This window comes from Pseudonaja textilis, chromosome 8 (genome assembly GCF_049901715.1).
Source record: "Pseudonaja textilis isolate UNSWEBS1 chromosome 8, rPseTex1.2, whole genome shotgun sequence".
NCBI lineage: Eukaryota > Metazoa > Chordata > Lepidosauria > Squamata > Elapidae > Pseudonaja > Pseudonaja textilis.
Window position 1 is genome coordinate 19,133,208 of NC_141997.1, and position 24,811 is coordinate 19,158,018.

At 38.6% G+C, this 24,811-nt stretch overlaps 1 protein-coding gene across 1 annotated transcript in view; it reads left to right on the forward strand.

Moving 5' to 3' along the window:
* The window catches only part of ATP10A (ATPase phospholipid transporting 10A (putative)), a 140,271-nt gene extending 127,751 nt beyond the window's left edge, over positions 1-12,520 (forward strand). The window contains exons 17-21 of the mRNA XM_026707529.2: positions 1,856-2,056; positions 5,345-5,425; positions 7,904-8,008; positions 10,639-10,826; positions 11,656-12,520. Coding sequence (XP_026563314.2) covers positions 1,856-2,056; positions 5,345-5,425; positions 7,904-8,008; positions 10,639-10,826; positions 11,656-12,355 — 1,275 coding nt within the window. The 3' untranslated portion in view covers positions 12,356-12,520. The remainder of the gene's footprint in view (positions 1-1,855; positions 2,057-5,344; positions 5,426-7,903; positions 8,009-10,638; positions 10,827-11,655) is intronic.
* Positions 12,521-24,811: the final 12,291 nt, after the last annotated feature.

Here is a 24,811-nt window from a genome sequence, read left to right on the forward strand (position 1 = left end):
TGTACACATCCAATTCTTTAAGGGCAAGACACACACACACTCATATATGGAAAATTATACATTAAGCATTTTTTTTTTACAATAGGCATGAGATACAGTGAGGGAAATGGTTAAACAAGTGTACAATGAGTGTCTACTAAGTAACTTGAATACATCTAGAAATGTTTATGTCATTAGCATTGTAATAGCAGGTGTACATTAATTGTTTTGTTTCAAACTCAGGACAAAATAATCCAACATTTGAATTTACTTGAAAGATTTTGAGGCATAGCAAACAATGGAAACATGTTATTCCTTTAGTTTTAGTTTGCAGAGTAAATGGGATGGTAGTCTATAGTGAGTGCTATCTAGCTACCACAATATACATTTCACTTCTTTCAATGAAGATAGATTCCCCATAGCAGATTACACCCCATAACAGTACTCTACTCTCATAATTGAGGTATAATTTACAGCTCTTCATTCCATTTGATTGTAACAAATTAATTTTTGGATGAATCATATCTAATATTTGTTGCAGATCATTCAGATTCTTGAGCAAAATTTGGTACTTTACTAAACAAAAGCACTTGTAGATCATGCTTCCAAATCACACATCTTACACCTCTACCATTTCCATAAATGTTCTTTATGCGTTTATTTGTAAATATACTAACCAATAAAGGAAACATTACTTATCTTTGTCTTATTCCTTACTTGATATTGAACTATTTTGTTAAACATTTCATTTGGTCTCATATGTGCTTTATTTTCCATAGATGGTGTATAATCACATTCAGCAACCCACCTGCAACTCCAAATTCACACAGAACAAACCATAATACAATTACTGTCTCTAAATCAGTAAACTCACAATAAACTTTCTTTTTCCCAGAAATATATTTCTTAATGATAAATATTTTTGGTGACAAATAACTGGTGTGTAGAATATGAAATATATGTAAAGAAAACCCAAACAGATTAGCTTTGTCTGATTAAATTCTTACATGATACTTAAGAAGAAGAGAACAAGTGATGTCATTTTCAATATCAAACTATCTTCTCTCTCCCATTATTGGGAAGTTGGGTCTCTTTTTCTTCTTCAAATCAATCAGTAGAGAACCAAAATACAGACAATGTCTGTCCAGGTAGTCCTCGACTTATAATTTTGTTGTGACTTCAGCAGTGACCATTTTTCACACCTACAACCATTGTAGCATCCCCACAATCACATGTGGGGATTCAGATGCTTGGCAACTGATTCATATTTATGGCAGTTACAGTATCCCAGGGTCATGTCACTGGTGGGATTCAAAAAAATTTATACTGGTTCTGTGGGCATGTCTTGGTGGGCGTGGCAGGGGAAGGGTACTATAAAATCTCCAGTCAGAGGTGGCATTTGCTGGTTCTTCGAACTACTCAAAATTTCTGCTACCAGATCTCCAGAATTGGTCAGAACCTGCTGAATACCCACCTCTGGGTCATGTGATTCCCTTTTGCGACCTTCTGACAAAGTCAATGAGAAAGCCAGATTCATTTAACAATTGAGTTACTAACTTAACACAGTTAACTGCAGTGATTCACTCAACAACTATGTCAAGAAAGGTCATAAAATGGGATAAAATTCACTTCACAAATGTCTCACTTTGCTACAGAAATTTTGGGCTCAGTTGTGGTTGTAAGTCGAGGACTATGGTGAGAGATTTGGCGGTATGTGTTGAGTCAAATGAAAAACTAGAGTTAGACTTATTTTATGAAATTCAATATGTTCATGAAAAAAGGAGGTATCCTGCTACAATTTTATACATAAATATGCTGCTTGCAATTATTAAAGATTCATGTTTTGCTCTTTTTCTTTTTTCTTTTCTTTTAAAAGATGTTTGTCGCCCTTCTTTTCTGGTACCAGTTTTACTGTGGATTTTCAGGGTCATCCATGATTGATCAGTGGTACCTGATCTTCTTTAACTTAATGTTCTCATCTCTTCCTCAATTGATTGTTGGAGTTCTTGATAAAGATGTACCTGCAGAGACATTAATTGCTATGCCTCAGCTCTATACAAGTGGCCAGAAGATGGAGGTAAACATGTGTTCATTTCTGCATTTTTCAAGTCCTAAAATGTGACATAAAGATCATTCTTATTTTTTATTTTATTTTAGAAAAAACACTAGAGTCTCAGGATTCTTGAAAAGAATAACATTAAGGCCCATCTAATATTCCTCTGCAACATATAATGATATATCATGTAGCATAATTGTTATTTATTTATGTACAATGTTTATATAGCCATTCATCACAAACTCTGGGTGGCTCCCAATCAAAAATTAAAATAACAAAAACTGTATTAAAACTATTAAAACCAAATACATAAAAACAAAATCTAGTGCCAAATCAAACTTTGATGTGCAGTCACCTCACCTTATTCCGGTACTTAGGCAAAAATCCAGTTCTTTAGTGCTTTAGAATGGAATGGAATGGAATAGATTTTTTTATTGGCCAAGTGTGATTGGACACACAAGGAATTTGTCTTGGTACAAATGCTGTCAGCATACATAAAAAAAAAGATACATTCGTCAAGAGTCAAGAATCATAAGGTACAACACTTAATGATAGTCATAGGGTACAATAAGCAATCAAATTCTACTAGGAAAACTTTATGAAAGACTACTAAGTTAGTGGCTTGCCAAACTTCACGAAAGAACTAGAAGCATGCTCACACCATCTAGCCAGTGGGATTCAAAATTTTTTACTGCTGGCTTGATGGGCGTGGCAGGAGAAGGATACTGCAAAATCTCCATTCCCACCCCACTCCAGGGGGAAGATTACTGCAAAATCCTGTTCCCTCCCCACTCCACTAACCTGCTTTCCAGCTCCATTCTCCTGTGCAGGGCAACAAAAGAAGACCCAGCCGATCAGCTGGGACTCGGGAAGCAGAGAATAGATGGGGGTGGGGCCAGTCAGAGGTGCTATTTGCTGGTTCTCTGAACTACTCAAAATTTTCGCTACCAGTTCTCCAGAACCGGTCAGAACCTGCTGAATACCACCTCTGAATTGCACCCTGAAAGAAACTGGAAGCCAGGCCACAGGGGTGTTAAATGGGCAAACCTAGGGGTACCTATCACAGTGTGCGCTGCTGCATTCTGGACTAGTTGAAGTTTCCAGATAATCTTCAGGAGCAGCTTTATGTAGAGCACATTGCAATAACCCAAGTGGGAGGAGACCAAAGGCATAAGTGACTGTGACCAAGGTCTCCTGGTCTCCAGAAAATGAAGCAGAAGATGAATCTGTGCAAAAGTAGCCCTAACCATGGCTGCTCCTGGTCCTCATGCAAGGGCCGTGGATCCAGGAAGACTGTCCAAGTTGTGCAGAAGCTCAGTCCAGGGAAATGCACCCAATCCAGAGTTAATGATGTAATATCATCTGGACCTGGGGAGCAAAAAATCCATAGCCACTCTGTTTTGCCAGAATTGAATCAAAACCGATTCCTCACCCCTTTCAAATTCTAAGCACTTGGCCAACACTGTCCAGCTAGGGGTGGAGATATATAATTAAGTCTCAGCAACATACTTGTGTCATGAGATCTCATACTGATGGATGACCTCCCCTGGAAGTTTCATGTAGTGGTAAAAAGCTCAAGCCCTTGGACACCTCACATTGCAGGGGTCTAGGATTCCACTGCTCCACTGCCAACACCAACTGGAACTGGCCACAAAGAAAAGAGGGCAACTATTGTACCAGTGCTTATCACTATCAGCACCCAAAGACCAATCCAGAAGGATATCAAGATTGATGGCATTGATAGCCACTGAGAAGGTCCAGAAGGGCTGCTGGTTGACTACCTGCAGATGCAACAAGGGTAGAGAAGTAATGCCAACCTTGTTCAAATTAAGCATACGTATATGTATTAATGAATAACTTGGGCATTATATTGCCATTTGGCATACTGAGTTTCTAACTTTTAACAGGTAATCAAAAAGCAAAATAATTCTACAGGGTAGAAAGAAGTTCTACCCTCTTCTTCCCAGGACTGTATATTTTGACAGCAGAATACAGTGAAGCTTGAGGCCGGAATACATTTCTAGATTTCCACCTGGAAATAGAGGATAATACCAAACAATGAATTATGTATGTGCTCTTATTCTGTGCAGATAGAACTTTCCAGGTCCCTGAATAGTTACTAAAAACGTTGTCCAGTGTAGCCGGAATCTTTGCAGAGATTCAGATGGCCTTGATCCTGTCATCAGTTAGAAATACTTTGACCTGGGTCAGGATGTTATATGACCCCTTTTTAATATATTTGATGTGAGTTGCCTCCAGGGTGATGTGTTTTAATAATTTCTGTTATGTTTTGTGTTTCTATCCCTCACTGTCAAATGGCACAAATAGCTGGATGATAAGATCAGCTGTGCACCGCTGCTTTCGCTGTGAAAAAAAAAATTATTGGGAGGCATATGGGCACTGCTACTAGGGATATAATGTATAATCAGCATAAAATTGAAAATGATTCATTCAATCCATAGTGTTTAATTCCATTTTGGATTTATTGAAATGAACAGAAGCTAGACCCTAACTCATTTGCCTGCCTGAACTAAATGCAGCTAACTTGTTTGGATCCAACATTTTTGCCATATTAATGTCACTGTCAGTCACAGGACCCACATTCAGGAATTGGGATGCATCACACATCACTTCAGAGTTTGACCTGTAATCCTTGTCAGGACTGAAGTGGGGTTGTAATGTCCATGGTACGGGAGATGGATAATCCTTTCCCTTTTTCATGACAGACTGACTTAGAAAAAGAAAGAAATCTGAGCTGCTTCCAGAACGACTGGCAATTGCCTTATACACAAACTAAGCCTATCTAATATTTCTGAGCCAGTCATTCCAAACCTATTCATCCTGTTCAAACTTCTTTGATCCTCCAAATAATCCCTGACTTTCTCTTCCAGCTGTTTAATGCCAGCTCTATCACTATTCCAGGTAGTAAGACAGCATGTTCAGTAGGAGCCTCAGTGGAAACAGTCTGATCAGGTGGCCTTTAGAAAATGTATTTTTAGTCAGGTCCTTCAACGGCCTTTGGTAGGACAGCAGAGGAAGAAAAAGCTAAGGGTGTGGTCCACTTAACTCTGTTTGAAAGGGAAGGGTTTTTAGAAAATGTTGGACTGGGTTGGAGCAGGTCGAACTGCCAAATAGGTTGGATGGGAATGTTTCTTTGGCTCAGAATATGATTTGTATTCAGCAGCTTTTCGAGATGAAATCCCTACATGAACTCGTCTGCTTCTTTTAATCACTGAGCTTTTTTTTTTTTTTTTGAACAAGAAGTGGTTCATTAGAGGTAAAGCTCTCACTCTGCCTCCCCCATTACAGGAGTACCAGCCACACATGTTTTGGATGAACATGATTGATGCTCTCTACCAAAGCTTGGTTTGTTTCTTCATCCCTTACTTTGTAAGTTATCAAGTGATAAATATGCTCCAATCCTTCTGTTCTTGAATCGTGGGGGGGAAAGAAGCCAGGCGTGGCAAATGTATGCAAGTGAAATGAAATGTGCTGGGAGGGTCAGTTTGGCATTTATGACTTGGATTATTGAAGCTGTGGAGGCAAAAAGACATTCAGAATTATGGGTTATTAATACAGATAACCCAAACTGCTGCTATTGGGAGATAAGGACTAGCAGTTGGAAAATAGTGTTATGAATGAATGTAGGAGAAAAACTGGCAGAGCTGGGAGCAGAATTATGTGTGCCATCAATTTAACATCATTGTGTTCCCACAAGTGCTCCAAGTCCCCCTCCCCGAATTCAGTTGACCCTTACCTGACACCAATTTAGTGTTGAACTTTAATTGACCAGGTTCTTGTGCATAGGCTTGAATAAATCTTCTATGCTGCAACTTTATAAATACCGTGTTTCTCATATAATAAGGCCGGGTCTTATTTTTTTATTTTTTTTGAGCCCTGAAAAAATAGCTAGGCCCTCTTTTGGGGGGTGACTTAATTCCCCCCCCCTTGCATCTTCAGGCGGGTGGGCGGCGACAACTTGGAGGTTGACCTCGGCGTTGGTGGGGCACTTCGTATCGGGGTCAACGCAGGCAGCACCATATCTGGGTATGCAACAAAAGTATTTCCTAACGGCAAGCCCCCCCCCACCATTCCCCCCATTTCACATGTTTTAATATAGGCCTTAATTTGGGGGGAGGGGCTTAATTTCATTTCATGCCTATAAAACATGCTGGGACTTCCCATTGGGGGAGGCCGTATTGTTGGAGAAACAGGGTAGTCCTGATTTTTTTGCATTTGGCAGTGAAATCTGTATGTACTCTGTACCATTTATTAGAGATCCAGATTTCATATAGCTAGAATACGAAGAGATGGTGGCAGGAACAAAAACTATGAAATACTTACCCCATTTATAAGTTTTTTCCAGGAATACAAAAAAAAAATTCCAAAAGTTTTCAAGAGTGGGCTTAGCAGTGGGAGTATCGTTGCTTTCTTTTTCCTAATATTGTTTGAGAGGAACAGTGGGGAGTTAGCAATCAGGTCATTTTGTCTCATGCTTAGCATCATTTATTGAAATTGTAGAAAGAAAATTATTGCTATTATCACGGATAATAATTGCTTAGGGAGTAATTGAAAAGACCTCTACAAACTGGCTTTTTTCTAGAGTGATGAGACAGGGAAACAAAAAATCTCAGTAATGTTCTTAGCATTTGTTTCTAGTTATAACAATTTTATTATGATAGTCACAGTAATTAGTATTTCCCAAATTAGAGTCTAAACAATTATATTTTACTAAGTGGAATGCAGTCATGGTATTAATTTTCTTAGCACATAGAACATAGAATAATAGAGTTGGAAACGACCTTGGAGGTCTTCCAGTCCAACTCCCTGCTTAAGCTGAAGACCCTATACCCATTTCAGATAAATGATGGTCCACTCTCTTTTTGAAAGCCTCCAGTGATGGAGCACCCACAACTTCTGAAGGCAAGTTGTTCCATTGGTTGATTGCTCTTACCGCTAGGAAATTTCTCCTTAGTTCTAGGTTGCTTCTATCTTTGGTTAGTTTCAATCCATTGTTTTTCATCTTGCCTTTTGGTGCTTTGGAAAATAATCCCCTCATCTTTGTAGGAGCCTCTCAAATATTGGAACACTAGTATCATGTCTCCCCTAGACCTTTGCTTTCATTAGATTAAACATACCCAATTCCTGCAACAGTTCTTAGTATGTTTGCCTCCAGCCCCCTAATCATTTTTGTTGCTCTTCTCTGAACTCTTTCCAGAGCCTCAACATCTTTTTTATATTGTGGTGACCAGAACTGGCATTCCAAGTGTGGTCTTACTAACGCTTTGTAAAGTGGTACTAGAACTTCATGTTCTATCCCTCTAATGAAGCAGCCTAGGATTGCATTGGCTTTTTTGGCTGCTGCTGCATGCTGTTGGCTCATATTTTAGTGATTGTCCACTAGGACTCCAAGATCCTTCTCACAATTACTGGCATTAAGCCAAGTTTTCACCTAGCCTGTACTTACACAGTTGGTTTTCTTGCCTAAATATGAAACCTTACTTTTATCTATGTTGAATTTCATTTTATTAGATAGGCCCCAGTATTCAAGTCTGTCCAGATTTTGTAAGCATATATTCTCAAACACAATTTCTGATTCAGAAGGGCTAACTTTTCTGCTCTAATCATAGCTGGACTAATTCAAATGGTACATTTTGTAGGTTCATATTGCAGATGCTTTTTGTTGGAATCTAAAAACGTCAAATGCATATGGAACAAATGTCTTTTGAAACATAAGATAAACTTTTGAGTTTAGACTCTGTCTAATATGCAGATTATTTGAATAGTTTCTGGACTTTGGGTTATGGGTTAATATTCTTCAGGTTTTATATTGTCAAATGTGCTTAATTCTCATTTAACTTTGTTTAGATATATTATGATTCAGACGTGGACATATTTTCATGGGGAACTCCTATCACCACAACAGCTCTCTTTACCATAATACTCCATTTGGCTATAGAAACCAAAACCTGGGTAAGTTACCTTCAAAAATGTAACCTGGTATTTTACACTCTGATACTCAAGCTGTAGTTCTACAGTTGCCTTTCAGTTAGATGTTATTTTTTTAGTGAACTTCAGCAGATAATGATTTCATACATTCTTTTATATGTACTATAAATAATAGCTTATTGAAGTATATGCTGTATTCATTTTGAGATCCTGCACACCAACTCACATGCACATGCGTAAAGAAACCAAAGTTCAAAACTCTGAATCTCATAAACATCCACAGAGGACACAATTTAGCATATTTTATAGCAGTGGTCACCAACCAGTGGGCTGAGGACCACTGGTGGTCCACGAGAAAATTTTGGTGGTCCACAGAGAAATTTCATCCCCAAAGCCCCCCCAAAGCAATTAATCCAGGCTGTGCGGGAACATAAGGCTGTGCCGTCCAAATGAGGACATGAGGTTTGCGTCACTTGCATTGCGAACAACATGAGGTAGTGAGAGGAGGGGGAAAAGGACAGAGAGGGGGAACTTGCCCCGTGCACCCCACACACCTCACCTGGCCACCGGGCTGCTTCTTTCTTCTTCTGCTTTTGACTGCATGCGAGGAAAGCAGCAAAAGTCTTTCTTTCTCTCCCCCAAAATCTGCCAGAAATGACTCTTTGGGACCCTGCAAGCCATCCTGCTCCAAGAGGCTGTGCCAGCATGACAAATCTCACAAAGACTCATTTCTGGCAGAGTTTGAGGGTGGGGGGAGAAAGACTTCTGCTGCTTTCCTTGCATGAAGCCAAAAGTCTCCCTCTCTCTCCCTCTGAGTATGGAGCCGGAGATGGTATCCTGTGATCTCAAATAAATAAATAAATGATCGATAGGTAGGAAGATGGGGAATTTTCCTGCAGACTTTTTGGGGGGTTTTCCCAGGGTCTCTGCTGCTTTCTGCAGAGACCCTGGGAAAACATCAGCAAGCCACCGTTAGTTAAAATTCATATTAGTGGTCTGCGGGATTTAAAATTATGAGTTTGGTGGTCCCTGAGGTCCAAAAGGTTGGAGACCTTTGATTTAATGGGCTCCATCCTGCTCTGGGTTCCCCAGCCCACTGACAGAACTAGGTCTTCAACGCCTTCCAGAAGAGAATCAGAGTGAGGGCCAGTCTAATCTCTGGGGGAATGATGTTCCAGAGGGAGGGATCCACCACTGAGAAGGGCCGCCTTCTGGGTCCCACCAAGTGTATTTCCCTCAAGGATGGGACCCGCAACATTCCCTGCCTCCCCGTTCCGATGAGTCAAGTAGATGTGACCGGCAAGAGAAGGTCCCTCAGATAGCCTGGTCATTATTCTCATGGGATTGCAATTTGACAAAGTTGTGTCCACTTCAATGCTCTGACACGGCCTCATCAGCCAGAGTCATTTGACCATCATTTAAAACATTCCCTACCAGTTTCCCAAAAGGAAAGTCAATGGGAAAGCCCTCAGGAAGTCACTCGCACTGCTTTTTTGCCCACACATGGTCATTCTGTTTCTTGGTTTAGATGATATCTCTGAAACAATGATTCAACAGATCACAAGTTGTCTAAATAGGGCATCATGCCATTCAAGTTCCCAAGAGTGTATAATTAATCTCTTATAACCTACTAAAACAGAACTAACAATTCCATATAAAGCCAATAAGACCTGATATGTCTTTGGTAAGATTTTATGAATAGTTGGGGCATTGCAAAAAGGATTACCTCCACCTTCATACTCTTTGGTCTCTCATGTGGACAGCAAACTAACCTCTTAGATTCCACCTGGAGAAGATTGAAATTAAGAAAGCTCAGAACAAAATCACCTAAATCTTGAGAGGCAATCACTAATACTTGGAACTGGATTCAGTTCCATATATTTTTCTATGTATAATTTTGCTATTACCCATATTTTTGCAAATACTATAAAGATTACGATAACACTTTTTTTACTTAATACAAAGATAATCCAGAACAGTGTGGTTTGGGCACATTTTCTTTTTCTTTTTTTTTAGTTCAGGAGGATCCAGTTAGATAAGTTTATATAACAATCCAGATCATTTTTTCCTCCATCCCTCCTGACATCAATGCATTATTGTTCTTCAGCCTCGCAATTTAAGCCTCCAGTTCACATAATATAATTGACAAACTGTTAAGAGGGATTTTTTTTTAAGTATTCTATAAGGTGCTGATAATAGCCAAATCCATGCATCCAAAGTAAGTCTACCCATCACTAGATTTGGTGATATCACAGGAATCATCCAAAGTGAGCTACTGACTGAGTAATGCCTTGTAGCAAAACAGGTATTAATGCTCATTTGCTCAAAGATGTCTTTTATTAGAGGTTGTATCTACTAACCTTCTTGGTTTTGAAAATCCTCCTACAATAGAAATGTCCAGCTTGGCAACACCATTTCACTGATTTCATTGTGGTTACAAAATTCTTGCCAAAGTAAGAAAACCCTTACTCAGGTTTTCTTACATTTTTCTCTTGATATAGATTTCAACCTTGGTGTAGTGAATATTTCCTCTTGAATTTACTCCATCCTCTTGAATCTTTTAGGAAATACTATGCTAGTTTTCCATTTTATCTGAACATGCAATGCTAGCAAGGTACAGAATTGCAAAATAATTTTGAATATGTTTTTTTCAGACTTGGCTACATTTGTCATCGTGTAGTTTCAGCATTGCTTTATTCTTCGTTGTGGCGCTCATTTATAATATTTCTTGTCCAATATGCTATCCTCCATCAAATCCCTACTGGACTATGGAGAAGCTGATGGGAGAACCAGTATTTTATCTGACTTGTCTTATTTCCCCTATTGTGGCTTTGCTTCCCAGGTAGAGTATCTTTTTATTCTTGTGGGCATCACTTAGAGAGTTAATTTTATAGCATTTTTTTTCTTTTCTATATATTGTTTGAGAGCAATATTCCTATGAGGAAGAATGTGCATATGCTGCAATAATCAGAATATAGAGGTGACAAAGCCAAATAAATCAGTGACTTTATTTTTTCTGCCACTGGCCATAATAAATATGGAAAGTGAGCATCAAGTAAAGCACAGCAAAAAGATATGCTGACAAGTAAAAGTCTCCTTGTACAGCCTCATTACAGAATTTATCTAGAGATCTAGGGGAGTTGCCTGGAGAAGAGAGCAGTGAATTTGCAGTCCATTCCCGTGAACCTAGAGCATAATCTTCTGACACACTGGGAGGGTAAGACCAAAATTAACAGGGGACGGGTATATAGAGTAAGGAAAATTACCTTGAGGAAAGTATTCAGGAACCTGGGGAACAGGGGCTGGGGCATTTTTTTAAGTCCAGAACAATAAGTTAACATTTGGAAGTAGTTTAGACAGATCCCTCCCCAATTCACTGAAATTTAAGAAGCAGAGGAAATATAGTACAATTGAACTTGAAATATATTGTTGTTGTTGTTGTTGTTGTTGTTATTATTATTATAATTATTATTATTATTATTATTATTATTATTATTATTATTATTATTATTATTATTATGTTTAATAAAGCCTTCAGGTAGAGTTGATTCCCTAGGCTGCTCTACCTAATGGCACTGACAGCTATTGTCCCTGTTATATTATTCAGGTTTAAATTGGTACAGTATTCTTTTGATGCATTCATTTCTAATTATTTCGCTTCTCTCTATCAGATTTCTGTACAGAATACTTCAAGGCACACTTTTCCCAACTCAGCTTCAACTTGGACGCCAGTTGTCCAGACTGCCTCCAGGCTCCCACAACCAGCTTTTAAACAAATGGGCCAACAAAAGGGTCACCAATTCTCAAATTTATCAAAATACTGGTTATTTTCCCGAAAGCCCATATTTCATTACTAGTGGTTTTTCAAGGACCTGTAACCACGATAACCCAACAGAATTATCTCAGCAAAAAGAGGAGCTATCTCAGATGCCAAAACCAGGCTGTTCAACAGATTTAAATACTATTGTTTCTCCTCCTGGTGCTCAATTTTGTGATGAAAATGGACATCTTTCAATAGCTAATGATAAAAGTGAAGCATCTTTGGGTTTTCAAAAAAGTGCTTTTGATCTAGACCCAACTTTGATGAATGTTGATGACACAGGACAATGGAGTTCAAGAGTAGATGGGTCAGATTTCAGCTTGTTCAACTGGTTTTCATCAAATATGTTGTTCAAAAGCATCAGAAGTGATCTGCCATCATTTTCAGGCAGTTTACGGAACAGAAGGCACGACAGTATAACTTTGTGTAGCTGTCATTCTCAGGACTTCAAAGGCTTGACAGAGCAGAACTCTTCCTGTTTTCAGGAACAGGCAAAAACTTCTTCAGAGGCCTGCTTGAAAACCGAATCTCTTGAAACAACCATTTTATGACATTGGCATTCCAGAACATATATTTTTTTATTTGCACAAAAAGGCTAGAGTGCTCTTTTTCTCAGGATGAAAAGGGCATTCAAGGTACATAGTTTTATTATGGAAGAAAATCCAAGTAAGAATGTTGAAAATAAAAATTGTATACAAATAAAATATATATATATATGTGTGTGTGTATTTGTTTTCTTAAGTTTTCGCAGGTACTTACATATATGGTATTCAGCTTTGTTCGGATATTTTCCCACGTCATTATAGTTGTGCTTTAAAAGTTGTGCTTTAAAATGACGTGGGAAAATACCCAAACAAAGCTGAATACCATATGTGTGTGTGTGTGTGTGTATATATACATACGTACATACATACATATATGTATACATACATACACACACACACATGCACACACACATACACACACACACACACATATATGTGTGTGTGTGTGTGTGTGTGTTTTCTGAGGTTCTCGCGGGTATTTGCATGTGCCTAGATACTTCCAATCTTACGCGGGAGAAAACCCGAATAACCAAAGATCCATATATATATATATATATATATATATATATATATATATATATATATATATATATATATATATATATATGTTTTCTGAGGTTCTCATGGGTATTTGTATGTGGATCTTTGGTTGTTCGGGTTTTCTCCCGCGTAAGATTCGAAGTATCTAGGCAACGCTTTCGATGAAGTCTCATTCATCATCTTCAGGCTTCTGTCTCCGGCTCTGTGCTTCTCAGAGTAATGTGAGATTGCAGCTGCTTCCTCCTTTAACTGCCAGTGGGGTGGGACTTGATTGGGTGGGGGCTTGGCTGTGTTCTGATTGGGTGGGGGTGTGTTCTCATTGGTAGGGGTTTGGTTGTGTTCTGATTGGTTGGAGGCGTGTTCTGTTCAGGTGGGGGCTTGGTTGTGCTCCGGTTAGTCTTAGTTGCTGGGGATTTGAGCTGGTGAGTTGTGATCTTGCTGTTTGGCTTCGAGTTCGTGGTCGTGCTGCATCTTCATAGTGGGTGTCGGTTTGCTTCATGTATGGCTCGGAGGGGTTTGAAGTGGGTAGTGATGCAGCTGCAGTGCAGCTTCTGGTCCATGGTCGTGTCTCATCTTCTGAGTGGGTGTGAGTCTGTTTTCTACATGGAAGTGTGGTGGTGGCATCTTGTGTGGCTCTCATGGGTGTGGGTCTGGTGTCCTTCTTCATGTTAGGTGCTCTGCCTGTTCATGAGGGCGGGTTTCCAAATGGCTGGAAGGCGGGAGGTGTCATCTCGTTTGTTCATGCTGTGTGGGCGTTTTTCTATCTCTATGGCTTCTCTGATTATTCTGCTGTTGAAGTGTTCGGTTTGGCGATGGTTCTGGTATTTTTAAAATCAATTTCATGTCCTGTGGCTTTGAGGTGTTGGACCAGGGAAGAGGTCGCTTCTTCTTTTTTGATTGAGTTCTTATGTTCTTCAATGCGTGCACTTATTCTTCTGTTAGTTTGTCCAATGTATGTGGTAGGGCAGGCAGTGCAGGGGATTTCGTATACTCCTTGGTTTTCTAATTCGATTTTGTCTTTGGGGTTTCTTAGGATGGTGGATATTTTTCTGTTTGTGCAGAATGCTGTTTTGATGTTGTGTTTTTGGAGGATCTTGCTAATTTTGTCTGTAGTGCCTTTTATATATGGGAGGAGGGCTTTGCCGTTTTCTTGTTCTCTGTCTTGGATTTTGCTTGGGGTTTCTTTTTGGATTAGGTGGGTAATCTTCTTTCTTTGGAATCCATTGGCTGTAAGTACGTTGGTGAGAGTGTGTAGTTCGGTTTTTTGGTGTTGTTCATCGGCTAAGCATTTTGTTCTGGAGATGAGTGTCTTGGCTACGGAATTGATCTGTGCTGGGTGGTGGTGTGAGAGTGCATGTAGATAGCGGTTTGTATGTGTTTTCTTCTGGTAGATGGTGTGTCCTAGGGAGCCATTGGATCTTTTGTATACCAAGACATCTAAGAAGGGAAGTTGATTGTTGGCTTCTGTTTCCATGGTGAATTGTATTTTGGGGTGTAGGCTGTTGAGGTGTGTGAGGAAGTTGTTCAGTTTTTCTTTCCCATGTGGCCAGATTATGAAGGTGTCATCTACGTATCTGAGCCAGAGTTTGGGTTTGTGGTCGTATTTTTCTAGAGCTTGTGTTTCAAAGTGTTCCATGTAGAGGTTAGCGATGACAGGTGAGAGGGGTGATCCCATGGGTGCTCCTTCTATTTGTTTGTATTTTTGTTCATTGTAGGTGAAGTATGTATTGGATAGGCAGTGATTGGTCAGATCTAGGATGTGCTTGGGGGTTGTATTTGTTTCGGATGGCTGTCAAGGCTTCTTTTATTGGCACTTGGGTGAAGAGGGATATGACATGAAGCTTACTAGTAGGTCGTTAGGTTGTAAGTTTTGTTTCTTTATGATCTCGATGAACTGGAATGAGTTTCTTACGTGTGAGTTGATGGATTCTGCATAGGGTTGTAGTTGTTTGGCAAGAAATTTGTCCAGGTTTTGTAGAGGTGAGCCTATGGAGCTGACTATTGGTCTGAGTGGGGTTCCTTCTTTGTGGATCTTGGGGAGACCATAAAGCTTGGGACATCTGGATGATTTCTCTCTGGGTATGATTCGTTGCTGGATTTCTTCACTGATGGGGGAGGCTTTTATTTTGGATTTGGTAGTTTTTTCTAGGTAGGTGGTGGGGTCTGTCTTTAGGGGTTTGTATGCGGGGTCTTGGAGTAGGTTGGTTAACTTGGTTTGGTAGTCAGATGTGTTCATAACCACTGTCGCATTGCCCTTGTCTGCTGGTAGGATTATTATGCTGGTGTCTTCTTTCAGGTTAAGTAGTGCAGTTTGTTCTTCTTTGGATAAGTTGCTTTTGGGTGGTTTGCTAGTGCAGAGGATGTTGGTGATTTCAAGTCTGATTTTGTTAGCATCATCAGGGTTGGTTCTGGTCAGGCTGGTTTCAACTCCGCATATGATGGTTTCTGTGGGGATGTGTTTGGGAGCGACACAAGATGCCACCACCACACTTCCATGTAGAAAACAGACTCACACCCACTCAGAAGATGAGACACGACCATGGACCAGAAGCTGCACTGCAGCTGCATCACTACCCACTTCAAACCCCTCCGAGCCATACATGAAGCAAACCGACACCCACTATGAAGATGCAGCACGACCACGAACTCGAAGCCAAACAGCAAGATCACAACTCACCAGCTCAAATCCCCCAGCAACTAAGACTAACCGGAGCACAACCAAGCCCCCACCTGAACAGAACACGCCTCCAACCAATCAGAACACAACCAAACCCCTACCAATGAGAACACACCCCACCCAATCAGAACACAGCCAAGCCCCCACCCAATCAAGTCCCACCCCACTGGCAGTTAAAAGGAGGAAGCAGCTGCAATCTCACATTACTCTGAGAAGCACAGAGCCGGAGACAGAAGCCTGAAGATGATGAATGAGACTTCATCGAAACGTTGCCTAGATACTTGAATCTTACGCGGAGAAAAACCGAACAACCAAAGATCCACATATATATATATATATATATATATATATATATATATATATATATATATATATACACACACACATACATACATATACATATATACATATATATATATATATACATATGTGTATGTATTTTTCATCTCACTTTGTACAGATGCAATAATTTTATTTGTACAGGTAGTTCTCAACTTACAATAGTTGGTTTAGTGACTGCTCAAAGTTACAACGGCACTGAAAAAAGTGACTGATGACCATTTTTCACACTTATGACTCTTGCAGCATTCCCATGGCATGTGATCAAAATTTGGGTGCTTGGCAACTAGTTCATATTTATGACAGTTGCAGTCTCCTGAGGTCATGTGAACGGCTATTGCAATCTTCTGACAAAGTCAATGGGGAAGCCAAATTCACATAAGAACTGTGATACTAACTTAACTGCAATGGTTTACTTAACAACTGTGGCTAGGCAGGTCATAAAGCGAGGCAAAAACTCACTTAAGCAGTGTCTCACTTAGCAACATAAATTTTGGAGTCAATTTGGTCATAAATCAAAGACTACTTGCATTGGTCCTTTCATGATCTCATTTACTAGGCCACAACCATTGGATCAATTTGATTTAATTGGGGAGTTTAAGTCAAATGCCACACTGATTTGATAAAGACAGCACTTGTTAGATTTGTCCAAGTGAAGGGAGTTGGGAACGGGGAAGTAAAGCAGGCAGTGAAGCCAGCTGCTGAGACATTTTACTGTTACGTGAACTGCTTTCAGTGAAATAAGTAGTAACATGCTTGGGAAATGGTGAGAATTTTTGTGACCTATTCATAAAATAATGGTTCAAAAATGTCACATAGAATGTTTGGGTCTAAAACAGAGGTGGGTAACAATGGCCACTTTGTGACCTGTACACTTCACAAGACATAAAGGGGGCATAGTTGCCCACCTCAGTTTAGAATAAAAAGAAGACGACATTTCACACTATCAAAAGAGATTATGTTTGGAGGGGGTTGCATACTCTATTTGACCTTGGCTGTTACTCCCAAAAGCCCTTCTAAAATTTGCTACTAAACTTCAATTAGTAATGCCATAGAAAATGGAAGAATAATTACATAGGAAGTTTTATTGATTAATGTATACTAGTATAATATATTAGTTAATTTATACTAGCACAATATATTGTGGTCACTGGAAAGCTTTTTACATAATTTTTGTTAAAAGGATGCTGAACTCAAATTTAGATACATTTTCTAGATAATTAACAAAATCAAATAAAACATCCAGACTACAAAATATTTTAAATACTAGTAGAAAATTACAACAAATCTAAATACAAATGGACCAAATTACAGAACTATTTTGAAAATAAAATACTAAATTGTAAATTACTTAACTATAAAGTAAACTTGTGGGTTTGTTTATCGCTCTGTCTAGTTTGATTGTGAGCAGGGACCAGTGGAATATAACAGAAAGACATAACAATATGAAACAACATAGAAAGCATGAAAAAGATGTATAGTACTGGCTTATTTGTATTTATATTTTGCATATTGATTGTTTATATTTTGTATATCCTAACATTAGAAGAGTGTTTTCCTATGTAAACAAATGATAGCTGAAAGAAATTTTGCAATGCTCCTGGAGTTAGGGTTCTAGTCCAACAATAAAAAGCAACTGAGAATATCCTCAGAGTGGAACTTCTATTAGTAAACAGAGTTATGTGACAGGATCACAAGTTGCTATAAAAAGGACATCAAAGGAATACATGGCCTAGCGTTCCAAATTCCTCCAGGTCATGGGGCAGTTTACTCTGTAAAAAGATATTGTATTTTTAGGCCTACCTTCTAATATGTTTCACTGATTAGCTCATGAAAGTGTGCTGAGGAAAAAGCTCAAATATGCTATGGGAAGTAATGCAGAAAGTCCCTGGGTTAAGAATGCCCCCGTTTAAGGATAAACCCTAGTGAAGAATGGAGCCTATTGAAAGGGAATTTGCCAGAAGAAACGTTTCTAGTACTTATTACTACTTTGCCTTCCTCTATCTGGAGAGCTATGTCAAATATCCATCGCCAGATTGTCGCTCTGGCTCTTGCTGGTACCCATGGCCAAGAGACTTTATATAGGAAGCTGCACTGGCAGAAATCATTCTCAATTTTGGTTTTCCAGGAAGAAGAAAACTTATCAAGAATATTTGTGGCGGCGCAGGAATTGTTGGAAAAGTAAAGTTTGACTTAGAAATAGAGGAACATTGGGGACTCTAAATTCTAGCAGGATCATCCCAGTTTCTAGGTGGAGGGCTGGAGAAGAAGAATAGATGATATTAAGGGGCTTTAAGTTATTATATGCAGACAGCTGAGAATTATGCAATGTCTAAAAGATGGATTTGGCTTTAAAGAGTTTGTGGCTGCATATATGCCCTTGCCTCCTTTATTTGGGAAAAAAAGCCCCAGTATATGGCTTTAACACTACAATATTACTGGTTGGCCAGAAATAAATGTGATTTGTTCATCACAGATTTCAGAGGGTTGGAGTACTATGCAAAGATATTTAAAGGATGAAACCTGGTCTACATTATAATGGCTTTTCTGCCACTGAAGTTTTTAATATAAATGTCCCTTTGAGAAAGCCATATCTGTAGATTCCTGTACCTATAGAGTTCTTCCAAGGCCAGACTGAATTAAGGACAAAATGATTGCATCATTTCACAAAGTAGCACAGACAACTCTCTATTGTGGTTGTATTGCAGAAGGTGGTGCTTAGGTGCAGGTGGTGATTATTGAGTTCACATAAATACTGAAGAAGAAAGGGACCAGAACACAGCCTGCCTCACACTTTCCTGAATTGAGATATCAGGAGAACGATAGCTGTTGTCATATTGCAGAAGTGTTTTCATGTAACATCCAAATTAAGTGAAATCACCTCTGGCTTATGGATGAATAAAAATGCTTCCATCAGATTCTTTCTCTAGGAGATGATGGGACTTTCAGTGTGACCCAGATAGAGATAACTATATTGGAGTAAATGGATCTGGAGAACTAATATTACCCAATTGTTATTGCCTTCTGTTCTGGTTTCTCCTATAGCCCCCTTTCATTCAGTCATTATTATGATATAGTCTAGCCCTCCCTGGGTATATTTATTCAGCAAGGTCTCCAGTTGGGTGACAAAAAATCTAACCGTATACATCTTTGGCTGTTCATTTCAGCAGCCTGCTGAAGTTATTAGCATCAAGGGTATGACTAGACAGTGGTATATCCCTTTCCCCTTTTAGGTCTCCCAAGTAGGTTTTTAAATTATCAAAATAATTTATTGTTTTGTTAAAATAACAGCTATGGAAGCTTAATATTTAGAGAGAGAGAAGAGAGAGAGAGAGACCCTGAGTCTTCCACTTAAGACTCACCTCTTCAATTCCATCCCAAGAACTCTAAGAGATCTGCAGGGAGAAAAATCTGTGTATGTAATTCCATATGCAAAGGCTTTTCTTCTGCAGACAGAACCAGTTTTGTAAGTGGCAAAAACAGCTTACCGGAGTACTAATGTTAAACATCCCCCTCCCCTCAGAAAAAATCTGATCAGGGCTACTGAAATGTTGGCTTAAGTACTGAGCAAGCAAATAAACGCTAGCTAAATATCTAGTCCTTCAATGTCTTAAATTCTCTGGTTACTCATTTTATTTTTCCTCCCACACATTTGGGCAGAAATCCCACAGGTTGAAAGGCTATTAGCAACAGAGTTGTCTGCAGTGGTTTCTTTTACCTAGTTAAAAATAATTTCAACAGTCTTCAGCAGTATTTTATGAAACTGGGAGATGTATTGTGATTTTTAGTGTCCATAAATAGGTAGATCTTCTTTAGCACATTAGAAGCTGTTAAAATATATCGCAGGGAGAAGGAAAAAAATCAGATTTTTCCAAGTCATGTTCACCTACTCATTTCATGAAACCATACAGTACATTTTAATGTATGCATATATGATTTTGATAAACAAAAAGGGTTTACTACATTAATATTTATATTGTTTAAATCAGATCTTACTTTAATATGATTTGTTGTCCAAATTGCAAGAGGGGTTCACAAAATACACAATTCACTATTTATAAATTTCTAATGTGTTTAGCCATTATTATGACTTAGACCATTTAGCCTTTACATTTAAATAAAATTCCAAAGTACCCCACTATTTGGGGGGTGATACTCCTTCTTGTATACAGATTGCACTGCCAGTTATATAGAGAAGTAAATACGAAAAACTACAGGGTATAATATGAACTGAATGGTTTTTTTTAAAGAATCAGAAATTATAGAGCATTTAAAGTTTTAAAAAACTTGAAATGGGCAGGGAAAGAAAGAATTGAACAAGTAAGTTTTCTCTACTAATGCTTTGTTATATTTCCTAGCCAGATGAGCCAATACCTCTACAAATGTTTCAAGAATCCTTTGGTTCCAAACAGCCGTACCATTTCATTTATTTAGGAAATATTTTTTTAATTTATGAAATGTTTTATTTATTCATTCATTTACGACTACGTAAGAAAATCAAGTCATTTAATGCTAATAGCTGAACTATATCTGTCATTTAATTATGTCCATCAGGTAGATATTAAAGGAGGATGAGATCCAATTAGTTTTAACTTTTATACTTGCAACAATAAGCTTTGCTCTTCCAAAATGACTTGTGAATTCATGAGACCTCACTCCATCCTTGTTCTTCGCTTCCTATAGTCAGAATAATTAACTGAGAACGAAATTCTAGCTTAGTAGAAATCAGTGGTAAAGCTCCCATGGACTTCAGCAATGCTGAGTTTTCATTTTGTGTTAGTTTATGGCTCTGCCATTAGCAAGAAATCTACAAGCAATTACAAAACTGTCAGGTCATTAATCTTAAAATCCATGCAATGACAAAAGAAATGAAAGCAGTAGAAGGTACATTGTTGATTAGAGGTGGGATTTGAAGAATCACTCTGAGTTAATGGCAGGCTCTTGGAAGATTACAGAAAGTACAATTAAAATATTGGATGGAGAATGGCAGCTTTCGGAAATTCAGTTTTGTTTTTCTCTCTCTCCATTTTTAGAGATGAAGTATTTAGCCCTTATACTTGGGAATAACTATTGAAATACCTGTGGAAAACATCTAGTAAAATCTCGATAGGGGCCAAATAATAATTCCAGAGCTTTAATGCATAACATATCCCCTTGATTCAACACTAAATCAGAATAAATAGCATAAGAAATACACAAATTTATTTGTGCATGTGGTTTGCACGCTGCCTACCGCTCACACAAACGGAGCACCCATGCACATGCTTGCCCATTGTTCACACAAGTCAGGATCCATGCTCACCCACCATTTCTGTGGCCCAGTTGCAAACAGCTCATGACCAACTATTGGATTGCAGCCCAGAGGTTGAGGCCCCCTGTTCTAACAAAATCATATGAAGGTATTTTTGAAATGGCAAGAGGAACTTTACAAACTTGTAGAATTTTGAATGCCAAGAAGTGGGGCTACCACAGAGAAGGCCTGTTGTTTTGTCCATGTTCCCTTTAACTTAAATAGAGGGGAAATGCTTAGCAGGGCTTTAAGATATGTTCTCAATGGATGGACACATGCCCCTCTGGCAAACTTCAACTTACACTTGCTAATTCCCTTCTCTCTGACCACAAGCTACTATGGTTTAATTCTTTCAATATCACAGCCAGCTTTAAAAAAAACAAAACTCAACTTTATAACAACAAAACTGCAACAAATTACAGAAGTGCTGTTGTATTAGGAGTCCTCTCTTAGCTATAATATCAAAATGTGCCATATTTGGATCTGTTCTGTTGTAATTCATGACTCTCCTGACAGAAGAAATAAGGCCTCCTTCTTGAACATCTATCTAGAATATGCTTTTAACTATTAAGTCCCTCACCTCTGTTTCTTCATTGTGAATACCGATGGTGTCAGCTTCATTAACATCCCAAAAGACAGTGAAATTAAGCAAGCCATTTCATCTTCAGCACTCTTTCAAACCTTTGTATGGCGTTCTGTATATGTGTGCATGCCAGTGGTAGGATTCAATTTTTTTTACTACTAGTTTTGTGGGCATGGCTTGGTGGGCCTGGCAGGGGAAGGATACTGTGAAATGTCCAGTCAGAGGTGGTATCTTCAAGTTGTCCAAACTACTCAAAATTTCCGCTACTAGTTCTCCAGACCTGGTCAGAGCCTGCTGAATACCACCTCTGGTGCATGCATATCTATATTTACTTATTTCTTACATTTACAGCCTAGTTCTTCTACAGGAGATTAAGGTGTTCCTGCCTCTCGTTTTCCTAGCGTGGGATTTACAGTCCTTCAAGGTAGACCAAATTAGGAAACCAAAATTATGAATTCTAATATTACTTTTATTATAAAGTTACAATAACAGAACCTTGTTAAATCTGCGTATGCTCCTCCCTACTTTTTTGTTTTTTTGTGAGGAGGGTCATGCCTGAGAATGCTTTCTCATATTATACTTTTGTGTAATATGTCCCAGACTCAGATTTATTTTATCTGACTGTTGCCTTAAGAGCGGCTCTTCCTTCTGTTCCTCAAGGTTCCCTGTTCCATTCTTCCCACCATAGGGAGTTTGGGCTGAGAAAGAATGACTGGTCCAAAATGACTGACAACTCCATGGAGTGGGTGGTCTAAAACCTGAATCTTCCCAGGATCAGTCCAAAACCTTTATCATTATACCACACCTGTCCAGAGCACAAACATATATCAACAAAGTGGGGAATATGTTTAACAAAATATACCACTCTGTGACTTGAAATAAATACAGGGCAATTAACAGTAATTGAGAAGGGATACATGCATCATATAAACAAGCTGTCAGAAATAAAACAAACATAATAAACCTCACCAATTATCCTATTCAAATTAAAGGGTAAAAAAATTAGCCACATCCAATTTAAATCATATTCATTGCAATCGAATTTAACATCAATTATCTCTGTGTTTTAAGATCACTACATCTGTTTGCTTATAATACCTGGAGCTTAAAAAGCTCCCGAGAAGCTTGAACACAGTAATCAAAACAGATTCTGCCCATTACAAGACACTACACAAAAAGAAAAAAGGGATGGTAAAGTAACAAGGGAAAAAAATAATCACCTTAATTTTAAACTCATTTCCACTGATTACTGTATTTCAAAAATGTAATTGTTTATTTTCTCCATGTAAATATTTTAAAAGAGAGTAAAGACACTTTGGAGCCAAGATTGTTATCCTAGAGCATGGTTGTCCAAACCTTTGGCTTGCCTGGGCTGCATTGAGTGAAGAAGAATTATCTTGGGCCACATATAAAAATGTATAATATAGTGTATATAAATAATAAAGTTTATTTTTTATTATTTTGTTGGGCCACATTACTAGTTGTCCAGGGCCGTATGTCTCCCATGGTCCATAGATTGTATATGCCTGTTATAGAGTTTTTTGGCAGCATGCATATCTGTATTTACTTATAAATATTGTATTAATTAAGGAATCCTGGGAGTTGAAGTCCACCAGTCTTAAGGTTGCCAAGTTTGGACACCCATGCTATAGGTTAAACCAGGAAGTTGGAAGTCCCTTCTAGAGTCCTGGGAAATAACTTCTGTAATATTTATAAGTAAATATAAATATGAATGCATACATTGTTACCCAAAAATTCTATAACAGGCATGTACAACCTATGAACCATGGGCCACCTGAGGCCCTGGACAACTAGGGCACAACAGAATAATGGCTAGCAGAGAAATTCTGGAAGTTGCAGTCCACAAGTCGTAAAATTGCCAAATTTGGAGAACCTTGGCCTACAGCCTTGAAATGTTCAAATGGACCTTCATACAAGGGCTATCACAGCCCCATTCTTATTATGTTTGAAGATACATATACAATCAATTCCATGCTGCCACCTTCTGAGATACCCATAAATATATATACCCATAAATACTGTAGTTATCAGTGTACAGTCTCCATGCAGAAGGGGAAACTTGTCGGTGTAACATCGACTCAGTTGTTTGATGGGTTATGCTTGGCTTCCTTCTGATATACTTGTTTACAGCTCTGTAAAACTGCTGACATCTATGTTATTCTCGCTTGGCAGGGCTAAGGCTACATTACACTCATGTACTCTAAGAACAAGGTAAAGGAGATTCAAACTCATAATTTATTTAGTTGTCAATGACAATTTGCCAGGTCTTTAGGCAGTACAGCTTTTTTTTTTAAATCCATTTAGCTCTAGTCTCTGTGGTGGCTGCATCTGCTGAAGGTATTATTTTCCCTAGTATCCTTTGATATTTTTTATGCAGATATCTATATTGTGGTAACATGAAATCTCATAGAAAGCTTCAAAAGAGAAGTACAGATAGTCCTCGACTTACAACAATTCATTTAATGACAGTTCAAAGTTACAACAGCACTAAAAAATGTGACTTATGATGGTTTTTCACCCTTATGATCATTGCAGCATCCCCATGATTCTGTGATCAAAATTCAGATGCTTGGCAACTGGTTCATATTTATGACCATTGCTGTCTCCCAAGCTCATGTGATGGCAAGGAAGTAACAGGCAACAGAAAGCAGAGCTGCTAACTCATTCTTTGCATTGGTCTTCACGCAAAAACAAACTATAGCTCAACCCACCAAAAACATAACTGTAAAAGACAGACCAGAAATAAAAGTTAAAAGAAGCAAAAAAAATAGTAAGAAAACACCTGTCTGATCTTGATGAAAACAAATCATCAGGGCCTGATGGATTACATCCCAGAGTTTTAAAAGAGCTGGCAGAGGTCATCTCAGAACCACTGCACCATATCTTTCAAAAATCCTGGAGCACCAGGGAACTACCAGAGGACTGGAAAAGAGCTGATGTGGTTCCCATCTTCAAAAAAGGAAAAAAAAAACCAGACCCACAAAACTACAGACCAATCAGCCTAATATCAAT